The following is a 27,487-nucleotide window of genomic DNA, read 5'->3' as shown; positions in this document are numbered from 1 at the left end:
CTGTGGTAACATTTATAAGCTTTGCTGTTCTGTTTTTCTATGGTTCCCATGGGGGGGGGGGGGGGAGAAAATGTGGAAATTAATTGTTTAGTGTTAACAACTTGCTTATAAAAAAACCCAGGCGAATGGATAATTTATAAATTCAGGAGGATCTGTTGATATTGTAAATTAAACCAAACAAAATTCTGCCTCTGCCATGGTCAGGATCAAGGTTAATGCCCGTAGTTGAAAGAAAAACCCATGCAAACACTTGCGGTGAAATGGTGTCCTCCCCTGTAGTTTCCCCTAAAAGATAAAAAAGTACTCAGGCCATTAAATTTCCCCTGATAACCAAGACCTGTTTAGAAATAATTCAGGCATTTACATTTTGTTTCAACCTCAAAGCTACACGTCAAGATTTTCCATAAAATCAATCATAGTTTCATTCTTCTTCTAAATCAAAGAAACGTTGCAAATATTCCATTAGTTTTACATTTTACATTAACAGAAACTGGAATCCAAAATTGTGTTCCATTTTAGTGACTCTGACAAGAAGGCGGTTTTACATTGACGTGTGTTCATTGTCCACAGTTAAAATCCACTCGCCACAACATATTTGATGTCACCAGAACTGGCTGTAATTAAACTCTTCACATGACAGCAATTATACTCTTCACATGACATTTTATTAATTTTTTGAAATCCCCAAAATCATACAGAGTGGTCCGCTGGATATTTCATTATAGGCAGTCATGCAGAGATAGTGGTTCGGTTGATTGAGATTAATGAAATGGATGATTAAAGGCATATCATTACTGTTTACAGGTTCCCTTTGTTGAGCTTCCAGATGAACAGCAGCAGGTCATCACTTTAACTTTGCAGCCATAGGGAACAAAATATGGTGATGTACAGATTAGTGTTGTACAAAACACATTGAACACTGATCATTAAAACTTTTGCAGGGAAGTTATGTTTGTGTTAAACAAAAATCCTTTTCAGCACATTAGGTTTACTCAGCTGTGAAAGTGCATAGAAATATCAAGCTATAAATTGGACAAAACCAGCCAGGAAATGAGAGTGCAGCTGGAGCGTTTGGTTTTTACTCCAAAGGTTTTGCATTTCTGGCAGGTTGGGAGTTATGTTTTCCATGTTGAATGCATTTTCATTGGTTGGGGCATTACTCTGCAATGACATTCAAGGTTAGTGCAGTATCTCGAATGATTTAAAATGTGCTTTCAAAAGTCGCAAGATTTGGCGCAGTTTTGAAAGTCCGATCCGTGCGCTTGGTCTTCTGGAGCAGCGCCCGATCCAGGTGAACCCCTGGATCATTCAGCGTGCCGATGTTCCACTTCTCGCCCGGCCACCTTTGTGCCTGGGGGCGCCTCCCGCAACCGACCTTGAGGGCGCAGGACGTAAGACCCTGGTTCACTTTCCTACCGGCGATCTTTCCGAATTCTTGTTTTCTTTGCTTACTAATCTGTCAGCCTTGTTGGACTTCTGCTTCTGCATTGATGGAAAGTGTGTTCAGACATTCACACGTGAAGATCAATAGCTCGGCATCCCGACCACTATTGGTACGAAGAGTGAGAGCAGCTCCAGAAGTGACAGTCGAGATGCAATGTACTTTGGCACCAAGTTGAATCATTTTATTATTAGCAGAAATTTTCCACCTGCTTGGAGATTTTTCTATTGCCCATTTTAAATAATATTCACCTGCATATAATGTGGATTTAACATTGATATTTGAAAAGTTAATGGAACCAAAATAAACCACACTTAAATAAATTATCCATAATTAAGTACTGAGTATATAATCCGCTCACCAAAAATATTTTTCATCGTATATGATTGTAACGTAAGGTTAATATTTCAGACCTTGAATAGGCTCGAGTTGCTGAACTAGATTTTATGCTGCAAAACAATCACCTGCTCTCAGCATTAGCAACCAAGCAGAAAAATGAACAATTAATCCAATAATTAAATGTCAGATTTCAATAAATGGACATTAATGATTTTGCATTAGTTTCAAAATCAGAAAGCTGATGTTTAATTAAAGTGCATTTGTACCAGCTTTCCATTATTTCCATTATTCTGAAAAAAATCGCATAGTTACAAATCTGTGAATGTGCCTTTACCCAACTCTGTCTTTAATTCTATATTGAATTATTTTATCTTTTATTCGAAATTTTTGTTTGAAATATTAAACGTTAACCGCATGATTCATTTGTAAGTGCATTAGCTATCCATTTTCCTTTGTTTCATGGATTTTTCCATGAATGCAAGTGGGGAACAACCTATAAAATAATTGAACTAATAGCTGTTTGAATCAGAAGTCTTAGTCAGAGAGTGCAAAGACTGATATGCTAATTATACACTGACCAAAATATCAAGGAATTATTTTGATCTGCCTGCACTTTAGCTAATGAACTCGTTCATGCTTGATAATAAGTTTGGCACCCCCAATAAGGTAATCTCCTTGAACTGCAGCAAAACATCAGTCTTGGAAGGAAGCTTCAAATGAAAAGCTTTTAGCTCAAAGAGATCTTAATTAATTAAGTCAAAATAACATTTTAATTCATCTGGCCTGGAATTTGGACGAAGAAATGTCTGGAAATGTCCGACTCCTGGGTTGACTAGGTCAGCAAGGTTGCCTATGCTGCCTTGCTCAGGATAGCATGTGAGGACCGAATTGGAGTTAGCTACCTGATCAGGCTCACACACGGAGACTACATAGGCCACGATACCAGAGAGCTGCAAATACAAATCAAAGCATGCTCCAACACAAGCTGACATCCTTAGGAAAGGGCCGGAGAAAAATAAAAATAACGGAGAAATAACAGCCAATTTGCCAATTTATCAATTAAGGCTTAGAAAAAAAAATGTATCTGTTTAAATCAATCATCTTGTCTGCAACCAAGCATTTCAAACTCATTTGGTGTATACTTATGGCTTTTGAAACAATAACGTTTCTTTCAACTCAGCGAGAGGCTTCACACATTTAGTTTTTGCTACCTTTGTCAGAGATAACATGTCTTGTTGCCAATGTTCAAGCACATCACCTATCCTTGAAGGTTTTCACTTTAAATTATTTATTAAATGGATGAATTTACCTCAGAATTGAATTATTCTTTAAACAACAGAAGATCATGATTTTTGTTCTTTGGTTTTCCATGAGGAGAATTCTATTTATGCAAGAATGTTTTAGTTTTTTAAAAAAGGACTGCTATCTTGTCCACAGCAAAGTCCAATAATCCATTTTAATTACATTGTAATCTAAATTTTACTTTTGATACTGATGGTTAGGGGATAAATATTGCCCAGGTCATCTATGTTTCTTAGCCGGTCAGGCAACATCTTTGCAAAGAGAAATACAGTTAATGCATTAGATCTGACTGCTGAATGTTTTCATTAATTCTTTTTTATTTCAAAATTTTCAGAATCTGCATTACTTTTTATTTTCTAATAAATAACTTCCCCAATTAGTTTAACTGAGGCTTCTCTTCAGCTATAATACAGAGACTTTGTATCTTCCATCAAAGTAGGACATTGGCAAAAGAAATCCAGATTATAACATCATTAAAATTTTCAAGAGAGACTTAAACCTTGGCATTAAATTCTGATCTTACCAATGACACCACATTCCATGAGAAAATTAAAAAATATATATTCAAAATATTAAATGTTAAATATTCAAAATGTTTTTAAAACGGAGAATTTCTTTAGCTAATTTAGCTTTGCTTAGTGAATTCTGGAATATCAGAATGTACTTTGCTTTCCAGCTCAAAGACATATTGATGTTCACACAATTCATCTCTACCAAGACCAATGCACAATAACTTGTCGTTCTGGCTGGACAGGTTATAATTTTACTTGTATGCAGTTCATCAATGAAGAAATTAACTGGATCCAAGCTGAGGTATGAAAAGATTCCACAATGTTAGACCATTTCTTTACTGATCATGGGAGATTGAAAATTCTCCATGGGAGTTATTCTAAATGGTAGTTGCACTGAATGATTTTGCTCTAGAGTCAAAGAGTCATACAGCATGGAAACAAGCCCTTCATTCCAACTCCTCTATGCTGACCAAAATGCCGCATCTAAACTAGCCCCATTTGTCTGCATTTGGCATATGTCCCTCAAAATGTTCCCTTTAAATCGTTTTTCTGGATAGCAAAAATTCCCAACTCCTGAACTTTATAGCTTTCCCCTTTAAACTCTGTCTCTTTTTCCAAACCTCATTGCTAAGTGAGATACATAGTTCTGTTCATCCAGTCTAGATTTCTCATAATTTTATGCACATCAATTAAATCTCCTCCTGCAGCTCCTTTAGTTCCAAGAAAGTAACCCAGCCTGGGAAATCTGTCCGATTGACCAAATTCTCCAAGTCTTGTGCATTTCCTCTTCACTGCCACAGGTCTTTTCACATTTTGCCTAGCACAGTGGCTGGAACTGTGTACAGTGGATTGAGGCCCAGCTAGTGTATAAGATCTGTATCATTTCCCTGTGTCCATATTCTCAACCTCAGAAGACTACCACAAGTATCCCATGTGCCTTTTCAATCCCTCTGTCTACCTGTTGTGAATCTTCAGAGGTCTGTGGACATGCTTTCTGAGATTGTTCTGTTCTACTATTCTTAGTTTGGAGCCATAGAGTTATGCAGCACAGAAACAGGCCCTTCCACCCAAATTGCCCCAACCAACTAAGATGCCACATCTACGCCCGTCCCACCTGCTTGCTTTTGACCCATATCGCTCTAACCCTTTTCTATCCACGTACCTGTTAAATTTATTTTAAATGTCATTATACTACCTGCCTCAACTACCTCTTCTCAGAAGTAGCTCCTCAGGTTGCCTATTAAATATTTCCACTCTCACCTTAAACCTATGTCTTCTAGTTCTTGATTCCCCTACTCTGGCTAAAAGACTGTGCATTAACCCGATCTATTCCCTTCACAATTTTATGCACCTCTTTAAGATCAGCCTTCTGTGCTCCAAGGGATGAAGTACTAGTCTGCCCAACCCCTTCCTTTCACTCAAGCCCTCAAGTCCTGGCAATATTCTTGTAAATCTCTGCACTATCTTGCCATTTATTGTGTACTTCCTCTCTTTGTTTGTCATCGCCAAATCCATTACCCTACACTTCATTACACCACTTTTTTGGCCATCTAATCTCTTCCAACATATATGTGCAGTCTACAAAAGGGCTCCTGACCCAAAATTAAATCTGTCCGTTCCCTCCACAGATGCAGCCTGACCGGCTGAGTTCTTCCAGCCCTTTGTGTTTTGCTCACAATTCCAGCATCTGTAGTTTCTTGTGTCTACAACTTACTTCATTGCTTCCAATATTTGTAATAGTTGAAAACTTCCCAATCATCGGGGGACTTTGTTGAACGGCTTACACTAGAATGGCTTCCAAATAAACTGCTGACAAGTGAAATTTCCTCAGAAGTGTCATATAATATTGAATGTCTTTTCTTTGTCAGGTGTACTGTCAAAACCTTGTCCATGGTGGTCACCTTGCTTCAATACATAGCAAGGAAAATAATGATTTTGTCTTGCAATTAATTCAAAAGGAGAGTAGCCCATATCAGAGAGTTTGGATTGGTAGCTCTGATAACCACCAGGTGAATACAACTCACTGTTGCACAAAATTCAATTATACATTTATGGTTTTTTTTAATTCTGAGAAATGTCTTCAAATTATATTATCTCGCTTCATTACTCTGTTATAGGATGGTAACATGTTTTGGACTGATGGATCCAGATGGGATTATCAAAACTGGCTTGCAGGAAAACCTTTGGTTGGCTTATATTGCAACACCATGGCACTCATTCAAGGTAAGTTGTCTCTTTGTAAAGTAGAGTAGTACAGTAACTTACTGCCAGCCCATGTGGACAATTAAAATGCCACGCCTGTGGGTACCTGTAATCAGAATAGTATGCTCATATAAAAGCAGTGGGGTGCCATTTTCATAAAAAGAAGGTAGACACAAAAAGCTGGAGTAACTCAGCGGGTCTGACAGCATCTCTGGAGGAAAGGAATAGGTGATGTTTTGAGTCCCTTCTTCAGACAGAGAGTCAGGAGAAAGGGAAATGAGAGATATATAGACAGTGATGTCGAAAGATATAGAACACATGAATGAAAGATGTGCAAAAAAGTGACGATGATAAAGGAAACAGGACATGGTTAGCTGTTTGATAGGTGAGAACGAGCCTCGATAATAAGACTCAACAAGACGACTTTGAAGCTGGTACGACTTGGGTGGAGGAGGGATGGAGAGAGAGGGAATGCAGGGATTACTTGAAGTTGGAGAAATCGAATTTCATACCACTGGGTTGTAAGCTGCTCAAGCGAAATATGAGATGCTGTTCCTCCAATTTGCATTTGGCCTCACTCTGACAATGGAGGAGGCCTAGGACAGAAAGTTCATTGTGGGAATGGGAAGGGGAATTAAAGTTTTTGACAACTGGGAGATCAGGTAGGTCCAGGCGAACTGAGCGAAGGTGTTCAGTGACCTACCTGATCTCCCGGTTGCCAAACACTTTAATTCCCGGTTGCCAAACACTTTAAAAGGCTACAATATGGCTAAGCAGGTAGGAGTTCCATCATGACCTCTGGTGCTGTCAGTGTGGAGTTTTCAGGTTCTTTGAGTGAATAGGGTTTTCTTGGTTTCCCTGGTTACCATCCATATCCCAAAGATGGAGAAGAAGAGGGAGGTTAATGGTTTCTGAGGAAGAATAGATTACAGGTGTATTCTATATCTTAAGGAAATATGGGATATGGGAGTTTCTATTGACCCTTCACACCAACTTGTAGAAAATTATTATGATATTTTATCTTTTGTTTGCTCTCCTGTTTCAAAAGGTGTGATTCATACAGGATAAGGTTGTACAACTACAGATTGTTTTTGTGTAAACCCCCAGGTGCCCAAATCTAATCTAGATATCACATGATTTAATGTTTAGACTTTGGAGATACAGTGCGGGAACAGACCCTTCAGCCCACTGAATCTGTGCCAACTAGCGATCACCCCGTACACTCGCACACTCGGGACAATGTTTTTACAACTTACCGAAGCCAATTAATATACAAACCTGCATGCCTTTGGAGTGTGGAAAGAAACCAAAGCTCCCAGAGAAAACCCACACAGTCACAGGGAGAATGTACAAACTCCGTTCCGACATCACCCGTAGTCAGAATCAAACCCAGGTCTCTGGTGCTGCAAGGCAGCAACTCTACTGCTGCGTCACTGTGCCACTTGTTTTATTTTCAGTGGACAGGTTAGGAACATTTCAAAGTAATGCACAGCAAGTGATTCAGCTCCTTGAGACAGTTGACATTGAACTAGTTCATGGTGGAACAAGGTCAAGAGGACAATCTGCTCATGTTCTTAAAATGAATGTATTGGAAATGTAATTCTGTCTCTCTGCTGGAATTCTTCTATTTCAGATTCTGGCTTTTGGAGCGATGAGGAATGCAACATCAGCAAATATCCGTTCATCTGCATGATCCATGTACAGTAGCAGCACCAGTCAGTGTGGTGAAATCTGTGGATCCTCATGTTTCCAAAAAATAGCTATAACTTCCTGATTAGAATCCACTCTCCTTTTTAACCTATTATTTTCTTTCGGCTCTTTGTTTAAAATGCCAAGAGGCTCATTACATCAAGTTTGTTGCATCCAAAAAGAATAGTGCTCACATGAAAAGCTCAGTCTGTAGCTGGGCTGGAAATAGTGGTCTGTGGCATTTGCTCAATAAAAAGAGAAGACTGTCATTACAGATTCGAAACTCCATTACCATGGTTTAATAATCCAAGTTGAATAATGCTTGGATTCAGGTCTAGAGTCTGCTTGTTCTCACATAAAAGAAAAATGGGGAAGTAAAATGGTACCATGTCTCTGTTTAGGTGAATATCAGCAAAGCTTATTCAGTTTTACATTTGTATCCTGCACCCTATTTTTGCACTAGAAATTTAAATGATTGTATGGGTTATTGTTCTGACTGATATAAAAAAAAATTTTTTTAAATAGAAAACTTGGAACAAAATAAAACACTATGGCAGTTAATGCCGTACGTCAACTTTAGCAACTATATGTTTCAAATGTCTGTTTCATTTGACTATGTTCTCTAAGTATTGCTTCCTCATGATGAACCTTTTGAACTCAATTTCATAGATATTATTGTGAAGGAGGCCCAAGGCATTCTGTTTGCTTATTAAACAAGCATAGGCGGATTTTCCTCTTGACATCTCACTTGTTGGGGAACTTGTAGGTAGAATCAGTCAGGCCATAGTTCACAGAGACGTGAGTGTGACATGGTGACTATTGAGATTTTAGATCTTTAGAGAAGTTTCAAGAGTTAATGGGAGATTGACTGGGTAGAGGCTTTGGTTAGTATTGGTGGACAATAGCGTGGGGAAACAGGGAGTCAAGTCAAGTCAAGTCAATTTTATTTGTATAGCACATTTAAAAACAACCCACGTTGACCAAAGTGCTGCACATCTGATTAGGAAAAAAAAAAGAAACATACAGTGGCAGGCAGCCAAACACAACGGCGCGGCCATCTTGAACAAAATGAGTTGTGATATGTGTAGGAAGGAACTGCAGATGCTGGTTTAAACCGAAGATAGGCACAAAAAGCTGGAGTAACTCAGTGGGTCAGACAGCATCTCTGGAAAGAAGGAATGGGTGACGTTTTGGGTCGAGACCCTTCTTGTAATATGTTTGGATTGTGGGAAGCCAATTGGGAAGTTGGGGAAGGCAACTGGATTGGATTGCTATCTTTCTTACATTTCCATGTATGGGAAGAACTGGTTTACTTTGCTTTGAAGCCTTCAACTCCACCTCAGGAAGATGTTCCCAAAGGAATTGCAGCTTGAGGAGGCCACGTCATTTGTGCATAGAGCATAGCACAGCACAGGAACAGTCCCTGTGCCAAACATAATTCCAAGACCAACTCTCAACTGCCTACACATAATCCATATCCCTCCATTCCCTGTAATTGTGCATCCCAAGCCGATGGAGGCTGCACCAAAGACTTAAAACTAGTAGGCAGACTCAAAATGCTGGAGTAACTCAGCGGGTCAGACAGCATCTGGGGAGAGAAGGAATGGGTGATGTTTCGGGACAAGACCCTTCTTCAGACTGATGTCAGGGGAGGAGGTGGGACAAAGATAGTATGTAGTAGGAAAAAAACTGCAGATGCTGTTTAACCAGCATCTGCAGTTTTTTCCTTCACTTAAAACTAGTATCCTGGGATTGGTGTTCTCCAGCCCTAGATTCAACCAACAATATTTCTGTTGAAACAAGGAATTGCAGATGCCAGTATACAAAAAATGACACAATGTGCTGGAGTAACTCAGAGGGTCAGGCAGCATTAGGGTTGCCAAATGTCCTGTATTAGCCGGGACACCCCGTATATTGGGCTAAATTTATTTGTCCCGAAGTAGGCCCGGGGGCCGCTGTAGGCCCGGACAGTGTAAGCTAACGGAGTGTGTTCGGGGAGCGGGGCCGAATGTGCTCACCTAACAGAGGTTGCATAGCAACCCACCTCCCAGCCTGGGCAGCCGTCATTGGTGGAGGGGGAGCACGTGGCCGCTGGCTGGGTGAGGTCACATGTGGCGTGGGCGGTGACGTCACCTTTTGTCCCTTATTTGGGAGTTAGAAAGTTGGCAACATTAGGAAGCATTCCTGGAGAACATGAATAGGTGACATTTCGGGTCGGGGCACTTATTTAGACTGTAGATACGTCTAAGCATCTTTGAACTCTACTGGCTGTTGCTTGGGCACTTCTAAACTACCCAGATTACTCTGGCTGCAGATTTTCAGTGGCTTCAACACCCCACTTTTTTCCGTCTTCAATGGAAATGATTTGTTAAAACCAAGGATCAATGCTACAAGTAGTGAAAAGATAAACTGCTGGAAGAACTCAGCAGGATATCCCTGTTAATCAATATCCTAGAGCGGGTGGTAATATTAAGGGAATTGAGAGGTTACTGATTGCTATCCACCTGAGGAAAATCAAACCTTTTTAATCTGGATTTGTATGATAATTGAGGCCACAAATTAAGTACCCAGTATCACGTATATTGAGTGGTACTAATTAGCGTGCAGCAATTGTTTTCAGTGCTAGTTGCTAAATAGGCGATCCCCGTATTGCAGGGGATTGGATTCAGTCCGTATTGTGATTTTCCATAAAATACGAACATCATCTGTGCAAGAAACACAAGTTGACAAAAATACATTTTGTGTTGATTTATTTACCTTTATCACACAAATTCTGTGAGGGCGAATATTATTCTGTATCTTAAGTTTTGGGAAGTGATTTGTGAATTCTACAAAGGTGAATTTTTGTAACTCAAACTGCCGTAAAGCAGGGGCACCCTGTGGTGGTATTCAAAACAAACTCTGTTGTTTCATCTTTTTATTCCCAGCAGGTGTCACTGTAATATCAAGTTACTGTGTAACCTGACCCAGTGCTCAACCCAAACTCTTTCCCAAAATCACCGGTTAGGACCATAACCTTGCTGTAGTTCGAAAGTTAATTAGCACCACATTGATAAGAAAGATTTGCAGATGATGATAATATAAATATAACTTGAGTGTGGCGTAAGGGGCTCAATGGAGAAGATAGCCTTCATTTTACTGACTTCCGCGGCCTTAATAAACTATATAATCTGCTGAGGAGGGGAAGAGCTGGGGTTTAATATTTTGACCAAACAAATTTCGAGAATAGACATTTAGTCTTTCACTGTAAATAATTAAGCCTTCCTCACTTTGCGTTGGACTTTCCAGGGAATTGTCATCTTCACAGCTTATCATCAGGAGGAAGGTAAACCTGTAATGTTCCTAAATTTATGTTTGAATAACACTCAATTAACATTGACTTGTTTCATTTTATCTTGGGTTCCGGTTTACTTGAATGCTTGTTTCATCTCTGATTTTCTGCAACAATTAAAAACTCAAACTTTTTATATTTTTTTACCAGGTTCTAGGGTAGCATTTGGCCAGTGTTTTCTTTCCATTGAAAATAATGACTCATTTGAAGATGCTTTGATAAGGCTCTCTAATAGATGATAACATTTAAAACTTTTTGCTTTTTGCAATGAGATACTTTCACTTGCTGTTTAAAGATTACTTTCTGAAAGTAATGTTGAAACAAAAAAAAACCAAGTAGTGTACTGAGGGTTGGTTCGTAAAGGATTTATGCTGAGAGGAAAAATCAAACTGGTCCCTCATTCCTGTAGTATAAACCAGATCAGTTTGTCCTCTGTCAGTTCACAGTAAACGTATGTTATCTGAAGATTCATGATGTTTCTAGCTGAACAATTTAATGTCGAAATGGTTTGTGGTTTTAAGAGAGGTTTTTTGTTTTCCTTTGTTATTCCTTTGAACATGTATTTCCTTTTGTCCAATGTGATTGCAATTTAAATAAGGACACAACCTAGAGACCTCTGTGTGCCAACTCTCAGAATTAAAATGTCCCCCAAACATTGTTTTGGGAGGATTGCACAATCATAAGGTAATGTTATTGAACTCTACCATATAAATCTACACAGTTTCAAAAAAAAGCAATCATTGCTGAAAATCTCTGTTTGAATTCATGATGACTTTAGTTGCCTCCACGATTTGGGAGTGATTATGGATGGACAATAAATGCTGGTATTTTCCAGCAACTTCCAGTACCCATGAATTTTTAAAGACCTTCAAAATTTAAAGAGACCTCATTTGCAGGTCCTTAAAGTCTTAGCAGCTGTATAAGTCACAAAATGCTGGAGTAACTCAGCGGGACAGGCAGCATCTCTGGAGAGAAGGAATGGGTGACATTTCGGGTCGAGACCCTTCTTCAGTCAGATTCTTCATCTGAAGAATCACACTAGTGACTATTCTCTGAGCTGCTGCCAATACAAAGCTAATCCCTCCATAAGCAGTAAGAATAAAACTGTACATTGTATTCTAGGTGTAGCGTTACTATATAATTTCAGCAAGATTTATTGTTAAACTTTGAGAGGAAAGCCAACATTCAACTTGCCTTCATGCCATACCTACATGCTAACTTTATTTTCTTCATGGAGAACACACAGATCCCTCTTTGAAGTAACATTCTGAAGTGTAACTATGCCTTTGTGCTCTATCAAAGTTGATAACTTTCCATTTACCCATATATTCCATCAGCCACTTTTTTCCAATTTGTTTAACCTATCCATATCCCTTTGCAGGCTTTGCACCTCCATCACTATTTGCTTTCCCTCTTCTTTTTAATCAGCTGCAAATCTGGCTGCAGATCAACCAATCAAGAAGCATTAGGTTGAGACACAGGGCAATATCTGTCTGTTTTAGGGGGCAACAATGTGTTTGAATTTCCAAGGAAAGTTCAGTTTTCCACATGAGTAAGGTACAGAGTAAGCTGTGAGTGTGGAGAGAGGAGAGCAGCTGTCCGACTGTTAGTATGCTTGGCCCTTGGAATAACATTGCTATTGAGTCTCTAACTAAAAAAACCGGTTCTTCTGCAAGTGAACAACAGCTGTCTTTCCAACTAATGCAGTTGAAAACCTTGGCATTGACATATTTAAAGTATTACCTCACAATTGATATTGTTTGGGTGGATTTGGCACCTGAAAAAACATACTAGAGAACACAAAAGATCTCACCCTAAAGTGAAGAGATGATCGCAATAACTAGACGACACCTAAAAACAAATGGAAAATTCCGTGATTCTGCCTTTGAACATTGCATCGATGAATTTCTGACCTTGCACATTTGAAACATATATGACAATAATACATTCTCCGGATAATAACACCATTGCTAATATTGTTCATATTTCGAAGCTGCAGACCCAATGAAATGTGTAATATTAGATTTTCACTGCCAACATTTTAAAAAAGCACCTATTCCATTTCCCTGTTCCAAAAATAAATATAATATATGGTCCATAGATAAGGGACGTATCAGTTATTAAACTGATAAGAACAGATACTACACTTGATCTTAGCCAAAAGGCATGGTGTGATCTTCGGTTTCCTCCCACACTCTAAAGGTGTACAGGTTTGTAGGTTAATTGGCTTGGTATAAATGTAAATGATCTCGTGTGTAGAATAGTGTTAATGTGCGGGGATCGTTGGTTGGAATGGACTCGGTGGGCCAAAGGGCCAGTTTCCATGCGGTATCTAAAAAAACTTTAAATTTGAATAAGCTGCTGACATGATAGTATTCAAGAAGGACTTAAACTGAGGCACATGAGATTGCAGCTGCTTGAATCTGGAACAATAAAAGGAAGAATTCAGCAGATTAGCAAGTATCTGTAGTGAAAAATGTGCAGTTGGCATTTTGGGTCAAGATTTGGATCCAACCAGTTTCCCACTGCTAACACTCTGCTCTCAGCACTTATTCATTCATTCATTCATTCATTCATTCATTCATTCATTCATTGAAATAGGCTTATGTTAAAGTTTTGGCAGATTTAGCTCGTGTGCTGCTTGATGTGGTAACTTATTTGGCTGGTCTTCAGAGTCTGTTGCATTCAGTATATTTAGGTAGATGGTAAAATTATAAGAAGCCTGCTCTGATTGTAAAAAAAGGACAGAGGAGATGCATGTGAACTCTGTCCAACCTGGAAGGACTGTCGGGGTCCCTGGATGGAGGTGAGGGAGGAACTATAGGGACAGGTGTTACTTCTCTTGCAGTTGCAGGGGAAAGTACCTGTGGAGAGGGTGTTTTGGGTGGGATTGGATAAGTGAACCAAGATATGACAGTGGGATGGAGAGAAACATTCCCATCCCTTTCTGTTTTCCACAGATATTTTCATGATGAACTGATACCTGTAAAGTCCAGGGGAAGAGAGTGGAAGTTTTGTTGCCTCCATCACAGTGAGGGGGTGTTTGGAGTCACTGTGATGGACGTTTGTGTTGGGGTTATGTGTCTTGTGTTCTTTTTTTTTTCTATGACTGCTATGTAGTTTCGTTCGGTACTTCGGTACCGAATGACAAATAAAGCTCTGTTATACCTGTTATACCTGTTATATCTAAGTGCTCCCGGAGGAGGAAAATGGAAATTAGGGTCCCTCAGTCCTGTTAACTGACAACTTCAGTCAAAGTAAACTGGTGAACTTTGGGAAAGGATGAAATTGGATTTGTCTGTAATAACATGGATTAATAGCCAATAAATCTACAACAGTGCAAGCTCACATATGAAGTCAGTTGGGCAAGGTATTTGAGGTTGCTGAACAATAATCTGTATATTTTTATTTGTAGTAGAGCATAAAGTGAATGCGGCCCAAGTATGTAAATGAGTAGGAAAGAACTGCAAATGCCGGTTTACGCTGAAGATAAACACAAAATGCTGGAGTAACTCAGCAGGACAGGCAGCATTTCTGGAGAAAAAGAATAGGTGATGTTTCGGGTCGAGATCCTCATAAGCCTGAAGTCCGAAGAAGGGTTTCGACTCGAAACATCACCTATTCCTTTCCACGAGAGATGCTGCCTGATCTGCTGAGTTACTCCAGCATTTTATGTCTATATTTGAATGAACTCATTGCACCACTTTTATGATATTACAATTTTGATGAACTGATAATTTGCATACAGACACAAGGAAAGTGTTTCCAAGATATTTGGAGTGCGGTCGAGTGGTTTATGCAGGTGATACCACTTGACGTACTTCAAGGTTGAGCATTTAATGAACCAAAAAGAATTACAGGTACATAGTATCCTATCAGCTATTCAAAATTCCTGTTTAGGGTTAAAGTCATTAATACTGTCAATGTTTTAAAAGAAATCATTTGCCCAAATAAACACAACATAAAGGAGTTTTACGTGCACAGAAAGATTGTCCTCCCTTAAACCGTTGAAACTTTTATCCTTTAATTTTCCAGATAAAACAATCTCAATGTCCTTTCTTGGCAGGACTCCCTTTTACATAAAAGTCCACTCACGGATATGCTCCCGTTATCTCATTTCCCAGCCTCCTGGCTTCTAATCATACCCTGTGACACAGGATATTGATTCCCACTTTCCATCATCATTCACCAGTCATTTCACCCCCTGTAACCTTAAACCTCACCTTATGACTCTAAAGCACTCTGTTTTTCTTCTTAGAATGTAGAAGGAGGCCACTGAGCCCATGTGGCGACCAACACATTCGGATACATTTCTCTGCTCTTTTTCTGCATTTTCACGACAGCATCAAACCAATTCACCTTTGGGAGCACTCCCAGACTGTGAGCATCACATCATTACCTCAGCCCCTCTTGCAGAGGACTGTGTCTTTTGTCCTTTACTTTAAATGTGTGTCACTAATGCTTGTCTCATTCACAAATGAGAAGAGCTTCTCTTTATGTAACCCATGTAACCATGTATCAAATCGCCTCTCAACCGATGTTGCACCAAAAGAACAAACACAGCATCTCCACTCTATTATCTTTCTTCTGTAAGCTCTCTTGGGTATTCACCTCCCTCACCCTAAAAGATGGTTAACAGAGTTGTAAGTAATATTCTAGTTGTGGCCTAACCAGTATCGTGTAAAGATTTAACATAACCTTTTGCATTTGCATGTGTCTCAGCATGAAAACAAAGATTTCATGTGTTCTTTACCTTTGCTGGTACTTTCAAAAAGCGATATAAATATACACTCAGATTTTTTCTTACTCCACTTACTAAACCATTTAGCTTGATCCATCTGCCAAAATGTACCAATGATACCTTACATTCAACATGCTGGAGTTAACCCTGGCCTCAACTTCATCAGCAACAGGGACCACTTTTGTCTTTTATCACTGCAAATGCTCAGTTTATCTCTCAGCCATTTATTCTATTTCCATTTCCTTTGCCAGCTTAAGCCCAAGCCTCACCCAAAAAGCAGATATCTTGGTGTCAAATGTGAAAAGACAATATTTCTGACAATCATGGCAAGGGAATGAATTACTATTTAGATGCCCGATTATTAGCTGGATATCTGTGGTAAATACTTGGTTAATTATTGGGAACTCTGGAAGTAGAAAGAACAATAGATTCAAAGTTGGTCGAATGAAAGATACAGTTTCTAGCATGTGGTTGATCAGAGTGGGTGTGATCCTGGTTCATTGGGTAACATTCTTGGCCCTGAATTAGAAACATGTCGTCTCATGCCCAAAACAATGACTGGAGATTGTGATTTTGTCTCGGGCAGCAATATTATTGGATTAAGTAACGAAAATCAGATAAAAGACGGTATCATCATGACTTAATAGAAATTATTTTGTTTTATCATTGCCAAGCATTGGCTTATTGTGAATCTGGCATCCTGACTGACCAAACATTGAAGATGATATGACTGTCCTGGCCATTTTACATCCTTAACCATCACCAGCAAAGATTGGCTTCATTGTCCATTCATCTACTGTGATCTGTGTGATGTTGCTGGTTGCCATATTCTTGTTTCGGCTTTGTAAATAAAGTTCTTGGTAATTGTTCAGATGATAAAATCAGATCCCAGAGCAAACACAGATCGGTAGAGTGGGGAAGAAGGCATGCGGCATGCTCGTCTTTATTGGTCGGGCCATTGATTGTGAGAATTGGGACATTATGTTACAATTTTACAAAACACTGCTGCAGCCACACTGAGAACTGGTTTCCACAATGTAAAAAGGATACAGTTTGGCTGATGAGAATGCAGAGGAATGCACAGGATGTGGTGTGGATTGGACAAACTTACTTATGGAGAGAGATTGTATACGCTGAGCCTATTTTCAATTTAGTGAACGAGGCAAAGGAATGGCTGACAGAGGTATGTAAGATATACAAAATGCTGGTCAGCAGGTCAGGCAGCAACTCTGGAGAAAAGGAAAAGGTGGTGTTTTTGGTCAGAACCCTACTTTAGCCAGAAGAATATATCCATATTCAGACAGTATGTAAGATTATGTAAGGCATAAATCAAGGAGATAGTCAAAATCTTTTTCCTGTGATAGACATATCAAAAACAGGATAATATAGGTTTGAGTTGTGAGGAATGAATTTTAAAGGAGATCTAAGAGGTAAGACTTTACACAGAGAGGGTTAGTATCTGGAACACACTGCCAGAGGGGATGGGAGAATCAGATGCACCTCGTATGTTTAAGGGCATTTAAAGAGACATTTAAATATGTAAGACATAGATGTGTACAGTCCTAATTTGGACAGATAATATTAGTGTAGATGGGCAAAAAGGTCAGTATGGACATGGTTGGCAAAAGGGCCCATTCCTGTGCTGCAAGACTCTATAATGTATGAATCTTTCAACTTGCATTGGAATATTGGGCTACAAAATGTAGGACTTACATTTATTTTTATTTTTATTTTTATTTTACATTCCATGTATTTTAACACTTAATCTTAGTTTAGTTTAGTTTGGAGATAGAGTGTGAAAAAAGGCTCTTTTGCCCACCAATTTCACACCATCCAACAATCATCCATACACTAGTTCCATGTTATCCAAGTTTTGTTTAGACAAGGCACTGATATGGTCCAGTCAAGTGGTCCTGAGAAAAAAATCCAATCTAATCTCTCCCTGTAGCTGAAACCCTCTAATCCAGGTAGCATTTTAGCAATGGTTAAGTAATTGAAGGTCATGACAGGTTTTTAGACTCTTTCAGTGTCGAGATGATAATTGCCTTTCACATTGCAATGTGGATGCTACCACTCATCAGCCTATGTCTGAGCAATATATGTAGTTCTTGCTGCATCCAGACGTGGGCTGTTTCATTTGCTAAGGAGTTGTGCAATTGAACATTGTCCTATGGTCAGCAAACATCCCCATCTTTGATGATAAGGAAGTTCTTTGATGAAGAGGCTGGAAATGGTTGGACTGAAGGCACTGGCCTGAGGAATTCTTGCAGTAATGTCCTGTAGCATGGATGATTGATGACAGATGACAACAATCAACTCCCTTTGTACAAGGCATAATTTCAACCGATGACTTCAATTTTACTAGGGTGCCCTGACAGCACACTCAGCCAAAAATTGCCTTGATATAAATGCCACTACACTTCTGGACCAGCTCTTTGGCTTATGTTTAGACCTGGCTGTGATGTGGCCCAGAGCCAAATGGTCCTGATGAAACCATAACTGACAATAGTGAATAGGTCAAGAGTCAAGAGCGTTCTATTGAATTGAATTGAATAAGTTTATTGGCCAAATATGTACACATACAAGGAATGTGACTTGGTGCTCCGCTCGCAAGTAACAACACAAACATACAGTAAACAATTAAGAATAAAGCATAAAATATTAAAACATTAAGAATAAAACATTGTAGTATAAACATGTGAATGAAATAAACCAGAGCAAAAACAGGCTACAGACTTTTGGTTATTGAGTAGACCTACTACTCGCGGAAAAAAACTGTTTTTATGTCTGGCTGTGGCGGCTTTGACAGTCCAGAGTTGCCTTCCAGAGGGAAGTGCTTCAAAGAGTTTGTGACCAGGGTGAGAGGGGTCAGAGATGATCTTGCCGGCTTGCTCATCATGTACATCCCAGACAGAACAATGGAATTCTTACTTGCAGCAGCACAACAGAATATGTAAACATAGTACTCTGTAAACAATATTTTAAAAAAACAAAAAATATAAACAAAAAAATATATAACAAAAGTTAACAAACAAACAATAATAGTGCACAAAGACAAAACCAATGCCCCAAAGTCTATGTAGTTCAGAGCTTATTTGGAGGCTTAATAGCCTGATTGCTGTAGGAAAGTTGTTCCTGAATCTGCACCTTTCATTTTTCAGGCTCCAATATCTTCTTCCCGATGACATGTGTGAAATGAGCGTGTGGCCAGGGTGGTGTGGATCTCTTAAAATTGCAGGCTGCCTTTTTGAGGCAGTATCTCCTGTAAACCCTTTGATGGTGGGGAGGTCAGTACCTTTAATGGACGGGGCAGTCTTTTTACAGTCTTTGTTCCTGGGCATTTAAGTTGCCAAACCAGGCCATGATGCAACTAGTCAACATTCTCTACCAATGATGAGAAAGGCTACTTTACAGCACTTAACAACAGCTTCCATCATTTTTTTCTGGTGACTGAGAACAGATTGAGGAGTGGTAAATCAATGCTTTGAATTTGTTCTGATCTATGTGAACAGAACAGACCAGTGTAATTTTCTACTCTGTAACATAGATGCTAGATGCTATTTCTGCAGCTGTACTGGAACAGCTAGGTTTAAAGGCTCAGATTGTTCTACAAGCCTTGTATTGCAGCTGAGATGAACCTGTCATTTTCACTGTATCTGGTGCTCTTGTCTGTTTCAACTCTGCTTCTATAGAAATGATAAGTATGAGAATGTTCCCATAAATGTAAGATCATGCTTTTTAAGTTACCTGTGAAGGTCTTTTTCATATTTTGTTTGGATTTTGACTTTTTAATTCTTCTGGATTTGTTTTTAATCTAATTCCATTTCAATGTTTATACTCTGGCAAGTTTAAAACAACGATTCTCTATTCTTCCTATCTTAAAGCCCTTAATCTATACTCTCTGCTGAGAAAGCCACAGAACAATTAAAATGCCAACCTGCAAGAATAACCTGGAATCCTACTCCACTTGTAAACACCGTGATTATCTAAAGCTAAAACCTGCCAAGGTAGGAAGCCTATAAATTTTTATCAGAAATGTGAATGAAAGCCTCTGTAAAATATTTCCTGACTGCCTAATAGTCTTCCTTACAGATGTTGCTAGATTAAGTATAGGTCATGTTTAGTGCATGTCAATAGTATCTGCCCATTAAGGAAACTTTTTTTTAAAATCAGCAAGTACTAATGTGCAAAGGAAAGGAGCAAGAACACTATGTTCTGACTTGGATGAGGTTCAGTGAATTTGGAGAGAGAGAACAGAAAAAGTCTGCACATTGTGGGTTTCCACAAAATGTTTCCTTTGTTTCCAACCATTCACGTTATAAATTGTTAATTGTAGAACATACCATTCTGTTGATAATGCCCGAGCAGAAATATAGAGGAGCAAAAATGCATGGAGCCTGCTCACTGAACACCATTAGACTTGTAGATCTTGTATTACCAGACAATCTAGTGTAGATATGAAAGTTAAACATGGGCTCAGTTAAAAACATTACTGGATTGGCAAGCTGCAAAATCACAGTGATCTCAGCTTGCTCCTCCTCTCAGCTACTCACTCGCAATTGTAGCTCTTATTTCAACAGGTCTGTAGAGGGGCGGACATTTGCTACTGGGCTTTCACCACGATGACAAACATTTGGTTCCAATATATTGATTGTGTCCTCTTCAGAAATCAATGATCAGTCAAATAGCATCAAGCCATTGCAATAATACTGATTGTTTATGCAGTATTGTACCTCTGCTGTTTCTGCATCATTAATGTCTTTGAAATCAAAATCTTCAATAAGCGAAGTTTGCATGGAAATCTAAGACCAGTCAATCATGATCAAATGAAGGCCTGCGATTTATAACTGAACATAAAAACATCAGAAGGAGAAGCTGGGGTATGCTGGCAGTCATTTGAACCTGCCTCACCTTTCAGTACATCATGGGTGATCATCTCTTTATACCATATTTCTGTTATTTCACTGTACCATTGCTTTCTGTAGATTAAGCAATTTATAGAATGTCATACTATAAATAGTCCAAGATGACAATTCTCAACTTTGTGCAACCGTCATTATAAACTGGCCTTCTCCTATTGGCAAAGTCTGCAGGATCATTCACCCAATTAATCTAATTCCAAATGAAAGACATCATCGTTGAGGCAGTGGACACTGATCTTTAGCATCTGATTTTTAACATTACCCCAGAATTGAACATTACATCACGACTGCCTTATTCCTTATCTTGTAAATATCTTGGATTATGTTTTGCAGTCTCCATTTCATGTTCTGACACTAAATCCAGTATTCTTTTTTTGTTTTGTTTTTATTGGTACTTCTTTTAACTGAAATGTACAGACATTGAAAGTAGTCTGCCTGCCATCATTGACTGTTTTTTTCCCAAAACTCCCTCTACCAGCTCACTCCCATTCACTGTCTAATTACAATGTTGTTTTTCTTATTATTCAATGCTGTATTTGTGCCAGTATTGTTTCAGAGAGTATTTGTACAACAATCTGTACAATTGTTCACCTAACCTTAATCCTTCTATAAATCTCCTGTAACATTTACTGGTTCAACTGTTCTCTCATCTTAAGTCTTGACAGCCAAACTGATAAATGTACCCTTGGCTTTGATATCCAAGTAATTCATGGCATAGAAATAACAGTGGCTCAAGTACTGCAGAACTCGGTCAACATTTTTTTCAACAGTTTGAAAATATGGAAATGATCTTCAACCCTGACAAAGACAGTGTTGGTGGATTGGCACCAGGATTTGCCCAAATGCCAGAACATGGCTGCTCAAAGACAGCTACAGTATGGCTGCCCATCTGGGCATTGTGCTTGCAGACGGCCAAGAATCAATTTATACTCCCTGGTAACCATTCCCTCCGCAACTCTCTGATAGCTGTTCCCTCGGCAACTCCCTGGTACCATTCCCTCCGCAACTCCCTGGTCAAATCGTCCCTTCCCACCCAAACTTCCCCCTCCCCAGGTACTTACCCCAGCAACCGCAGGAGATGCAACACCTGTCCCTATAACTCCCTGCTCGACTCCATCCCAGGACTCCGGCAGTCTTTTCAGGTGAGGCAGTTCACTTGCACCTCCTCAAACCTCATCTACTGTATCCGCTGTTCCAGGTGTGGACTCCTATATATCGGCGAAACTAAGCGCAGGTTTGGTGATCGTTTCGCTGGACACCTCCACTCAGTCTGCCTGAAACTACCTGATCCCCTGGTTGCTCAGCACTTTAACTCTCCGTCCCAGAGTGAGGCCCAGTGCAAATTGAAGGAACAGCACCTTATATTTCGCTTGGGCAGCCTGTCCCCTAGCAGTATGAACAGTCCCGGAATGGCGGAACTGTCAAAAGTTGAAAGACTGGAGCGACTAGGCTTGTATACACTGGAATTTAGAAGGATGAGAGGGGATCTTATCGAAACATATAAGATTATTAAGGGGTTGGACACGTTAGAGGCAGGAAACATGTTCGCAATGTTGGGGGAGTCCAGAACCAGGGGCCACAGTTTAAGAATAAGGGGTAGGCCATTTAGAACGGAGATGAGGAAAAACCTTTTCAGTCAGAGAGTTGTAAATCTGTGGAATTCTCTGCCTCAGAAGGCAGTGGAGGCCAATTCTCTGAATGCATCCAAGAGAGAGCTAGATAGAGCTCTTAAGGATAGCGGAGTCGGGGTATGGGGAGAAGGCAGGAACGGGGTACTGATTGAGAATGATCAGCCATGATCACATTGAATGGCGGTGCTGGCTCGAAGGGCCGAATGGCCTACTCCTGCACCTATTGTCTATTGTCTATTGTCTATTGTCTATTGACTTCTCTAACTTCGTAACCCTTGCTTTCCCTCTCTCTTCATCCCTCCTCCTTCCCAGTTCTCCGACCAGTCCAACTGTCTCCGACTACATTTTATCTCTGTTTGCGTTATTGTCCCCTCTCCCAGCTAACAATGATCTATTCTACATTTTACTTGAACTCCAACTTATCTGTGTATTTCCCTCTCCCCTGACATCAGTCTGAAGAAGGGTCATGACCCGAAATGTCACCCGTTCCTTCTCTCCACAGATGCTGCCTGTCCTGCTGAGTTACTCCAGCATTTAGTGTCAATCATCAATTTATATTCATTCTGAAGGAAATTAATGATGAATTGAATTGATTGGAAGATGCAGTATGGAAACAGGCTCCGATGGTGCAGCATGCAACATGTTATACGATGGGTTAGATTGGTTTAGATTAGAGGAACAGCGTGGAAACAGGCCCACAGAATATAAGCTGATCATTTATCACCCAAGCACACCAGTTCTATGTTATTCTACTTTCTCGTCTGCTTACTTCACATTAGGGGCAATTTACAGGGGCCAATTAACCTGCAACCCCGCATGTCTTTGGGATGTGGGAGGAAACAGGAGCACCCATTGAAATCCCATGTGGTTACAGGGAGAATAAGCAAACTCCACACAGACAACACTGGAGGTCAGGGTCGAACTTGGGTCTTTGGCGCTTTGAAGAAGTAACTCGAGCTGCTGCACTGCTGTGCCCTGGTCAAGATGGTCATAGAGTCAAACAGATGCATAGTGCGGAAACTACATTTTGGTCCACTGAAACGATCTTTTACTCTTCCAATGTCCTGTTCAACTCCCCCAATATTCTACGCAGCTATACTCTGGGGGAAATTTACAGTGGCCAATTAACCTACTAACTCTTGCATCTTTGAGACATGGGAGGAAACCAAAGCACCCCGAAGAAATTCATCAGTCACAGGGAGCACCCGAGGACAGGATTGAACTGGGGTCTCTGCTGCTGTGAGGCAGTGGCTCTTCCAACTCAGCCACGGTGGGCAGGGGTTGACAGAAAATGGGATGAATTTAATGCTAAGAGGAATTCTAACCTTGGAAATATATTTGAGTCAAGAATGAAAATTTAGAAAGAGCTCAAGTGGTCTACATTAGGTCTATTTCAGCCTGGATCAGTTGGGTGTTCGGTGGATAGGCATGGAAGGCAGCAGTGACTTGGTTTTGCCAACTTACAGAGCAGATAGAGTGCTTATTTAAATACTGTAAATAGGCAATGCACCCGAGATTTCATCTCTCTTACCAGTTTAACCTCAGTTGATCCTTGATCGATTGAGTTTAAACTGGTAAGAGAGATGAAACATTACCAGTAGGACAGAACATTTCAAGCAGTGGGCATCTTTGCCCTTTTGAACACATGAATTGGCCCTGATCTTGATGGGTGTGGAATTTCTGAGCATGGGTTTGAGACGAAGTGGGACTGGTATTTCTTTTGATTCCTCTTTAATAATAAGCACAGCTGGAGTTGTATTAGTAATCACAGTTTAAATGCGCCACAGTGAGAAATGGACAAATTTAAAGAAATATAAAATACAGGTAAACTCTAATAATTTGGCATCTTGGTATTTTTGTTCAAGCCTAGCCAACTTTTTGGACAATTGGATGTTCTTTCTATTAGTATCGCAACAAACATTTACTTGAAACCTTTTAGATGTTACATAAAATTATAATACATTTTCCAGCGAAGTTGTTAAGTTTAAAAGGTGGATGGGAAACCAGGTACGTGTGAGGGAGTGTGACAAACATTGCCAAGAGATGCTTTGCCGTTGTGATTTCTGAACAGTTTGTCAGAGTCTCACAGTAACTTTACCAGTCTCAGGGAGGTGAGCATTTTACAGATTTTTGGCGCTGCTTTCAACAATCCTACTAACTCAAGAACCCTCTGTAACAATGTATGTTTTTTAGATCTCAAGAAACACCAGTTAGTGGGAGGTGCGTGCAGATTTGTGGAATGAAGTGCCTTTACTGCACTAAGGCAGGTTGAATGACCATGGATACCATGCTCCACTGTATCCACCCTTCAGCATGATCAACCCCTGAATGTCTTTCCCAAATCAACCATCCCACATCAAGATCAGCAATGTCTCCACAGCCAAACCATCCTCCATTCATGATTTTTACTAATTTGTCTTTTGCTGAAAATAATCTATTAAATGCTCACCTCCACATTTTAAGTAATTACATATTTCACTCAAATAACAGTTCTGTTTATGACAATTTTTTGGCATTGTTTATTATTACAAAGGAAATGATACAATTACTTGCAATCCTCTCCCAGTCAGATATTCCAGCCCAAACAGGATCAGGGCAGTTGGTGTGTTCATTGCCCACCAATTGTAATGCAGCTTCCTAAGGAGGTCAAAGTGCCCTGTTTACAGTTATACTAAATGTGACAAATTGTCCTAAACTTGCCAGGGTTAGAAGCATGGCCTTTGTCCTTATATATTTTGTCTGATAGTTGCAGATACTTCACAGAGGTTTGAGTGACATTAACCTTCCTTGCCCAAAACCGAGTGGGGGACCCAATCTTGGCGCACTCTTTTCATAAAATAACTCCTGCTCTGTGACAATATTCAGCTGGGCTTTCCAAAAGGGCTCCTCCATCAATGTTCCCAGGTTATATGCAATGATGCTGGTTGGATTCCATCCAATATCCCTGCACATTCTTGTCATGACATGTGCATATATTTTGCTTGTTCCAGGTTGTTCTGCACCTGTGCACATTCTTATCAATAAGAATGCTTCCCACTGAGAATAAAGGATTCATGAATCCAGTTCCAAACATATAAAGTTCCCAGAAAACCAAGTAACACCACAAGAGTGTCAAAATGTTTTATTTGAAAGTTTATCAATGTATTCAGGAAAATATTTTAAAATAGTGCGAAATGTCCATTAATTATGATTAATGTGTGTAAAGAATGAGGTATGAAGCACAAATTATAGCAATGGTTTAATCTAATAATGTTAAGAAAATTGATATTCTGCTCTTTTGCTGCAAGCTTGAAATGCATACACCACCAGTCACAGAAATTGTTTCCACTCAGTTATTAGGCTTCTGAATGGTCCTTCCACAAGCTTGGGCAATGGCCCATCCATCTGTACCCCATTGTGGACATTGGACTTTGTCTATGGAACTGATGCAATACAAAGCACTACAATGCTGAGAACTATATTCTGCATTGTGTATCTTCCTCTTTGCTCTATCTATTGTATTTGAGACTGACTTGATTGCATTTATATATGGTATATCTGATTTGTTTAAATAACATGCATAACAACACTTTTACTATACTTTGGTAAAGGTGACAATAATTAACCTAAATCTAAACCTATGCCAAAAGTCTTACAAATGGGCACAACTGAGAAACTCATCAAAATATGTACAAAAGAATTACTGTACCAGCTGTTTCTTCTAAATATAAAGATGCATAATTTGTGTCATCCATTTGAGTAGGCACACATTAAATGGTGGCAAACTAGGTCATGTGATTTAAAATATTGAATAATTAATTTAATGTGTAGTTTATGAAAGTACTTTATGGCACAAAAGGTAGATCTACTGATGTTTGCTAAAAAAATATTGATTAGAGCATATAAATTGCTTTCATTAAATTAAATGCATGTATTCCAGCACCTGTCAAGATTTATAGCAATGAGATATTCAGGCAGTTAAGAGCAATAGAAAAAGTCAAAGAGAAGGGCAACATGCTATTAAAATTTCACTATGCAGCTTTAAGTGCGGTGAATTTTACAACACCAATACACCTGTTTTCATTTATATTCAAAGAAGGAACTGCAGTATTAATAGAGTACCTAAATGTCAACAGAAATATAATTATAAATTTGAGGAGAAGTATTTGATTCAGAATTCACCAAGGCCCTTTATTCCAAACTGCTCTGGTCAATATTTATTGGGGATCACGTGCAAAGTCTATGCGATGCACCTGGATCTATGTAATTTTATTTGATATTTCAGGCTACAGTATGAGTTTATTCTTTAACCTCTCCTGTTTACTTTGAATAAGTTGATACTGATTCCTGTTACCATGGTGTCTAATTGCCAGGAATTCTGTGATTCATTGAAGTAATTTTAAATGCTAATTTACTTTTGTGAATGCGTATTTTTCACCCTGTTAGAAGATCCACATGCCTTTACCTTTTGAAATTGTTTACAATGTGTCGATCACTTTGATATTAGTTTATGATTGTTATGTGTACTGAGAAAGAGTGAAATACTTTGTTTTGCATGTTATACAGGAAAAGCATGAGTACAATCCAACCTGAGTACAATGGGTAGTGCAAAATGAGAAAAGAAACAGAGTGCAAAATATAAAGTTACAGCTACAGAGGTAGATTGGGGGATCGGATATACATCCTTCATTTTAGAGAGGTCCAGTTAAGTTTGATAACAGCAGGTGTGAAGTTGTCCTTAATTTTGATGGTAAATGGTTGAGGAATGGTTAATGGACTTTCATTCAGGTGGTGCGAGGTGTTGCATTTTGGAAACACAAACTAGGGCAGGGCCTTCATAGTGTATAGCTGGGCGCTGCGGAGTGTTGTAGAGCAGAGGGATATAGGAGTGCAGGGACATAGTTCCTTGAAAGCGGCATCACAGGCAGATAGTGTGGTGAAGAAGGCTTTCTGTATATTGGCCTTCATCATTCAGGGTATTGAGTGTAGCAGTTGGGATGTTATGTTACAGTTATTGGTCAGGCCGCATTTGGAGTATTGTGTTCAGTTTTGGTCACCCTGCAATAGGAAGGATGTTGTTAACCTGGGATGAGTGCAGAGAAGATTTATGAGGATTCAAGGGCCTGAGCTATAAGGAGAGGTTGGGTAGGCTCGGACTTTATTCCTTGGAGCACAGAAGGATGAGGGGTGATCTTACAGAGGTGCATAAGGTCATGAAGGAAATAAATACGGAGTGTAATTAGATGCTTATAATCGTAGAAGCATAGCATCATGGACATGAGGCCTAATGCTCCACCATCCATGCCGGCTATTTACCGACAAATGCCCCATTTCCAAAGTCCTGTTTCCATGCTGTTTGACTTCATAAGACATCAAATGATAAAATCCTTGGTCAGGA

At 39.5% G+C, this 27,487-nt stretch overlaps 1 protein-coding gene and 1 non-coding gene across 2 annotated transcripts; one reads left to right on the top strand and one right to left on the bottom strand.

Moving 5' to 3' along the window:
* Positions 1–1,117: 1,117 nt before the first annotated feature.
* On the top strand, positions 1,118–7,503 carry LOC144600388 (lectin-like). Its single transcript, XM_078411972.1, has 5 exons — positions 1,118–1,178; positions 3,759–3,895; positions 5,463–5,603; positions 5,712–5,817; positions 7,430–7,503. The coding sequence occupies exons 1-5, from the start codon at positions 1,118–1,120 to the stop codon at positions 7,501–7,503; spliced, it is 519 nt and encodes a 172-aa protein (XP_078268098.1).
* A 5,300-nt stretch (positions 7,504–12,803) lies between these two features.
* On the bottom strand, positions 12,804–12,992 carry LOC144600761 (U2 spliceosomal RNA). The gene has a single exon (XR_013548185.1). It is a non-coding gene; the product is annotated as a U2 spliceosomal RNA (small nuclear RNA).
* Positions 12,993–27,487: the final 14,495 nt, after the last annotated feature.

Source organism: Rhinoraja longicauda, chromosome 15, assembly GCF_053455715.1.
Source record: "Rhinoraja longicauda isolate Sanriku21f chromosome 15, sRhiLon1.1, whole genome shotgun sequence".
NCBI lineage: Eukaryota > Metazoa > Chordata > Chondrichthyes > Rajiformes > Arhynchobatidae > Rhinoraja > Rhinoraja longicauda.
This window is presented reverse-complemented; position numbering and strand designations above follow the sequence as displayed.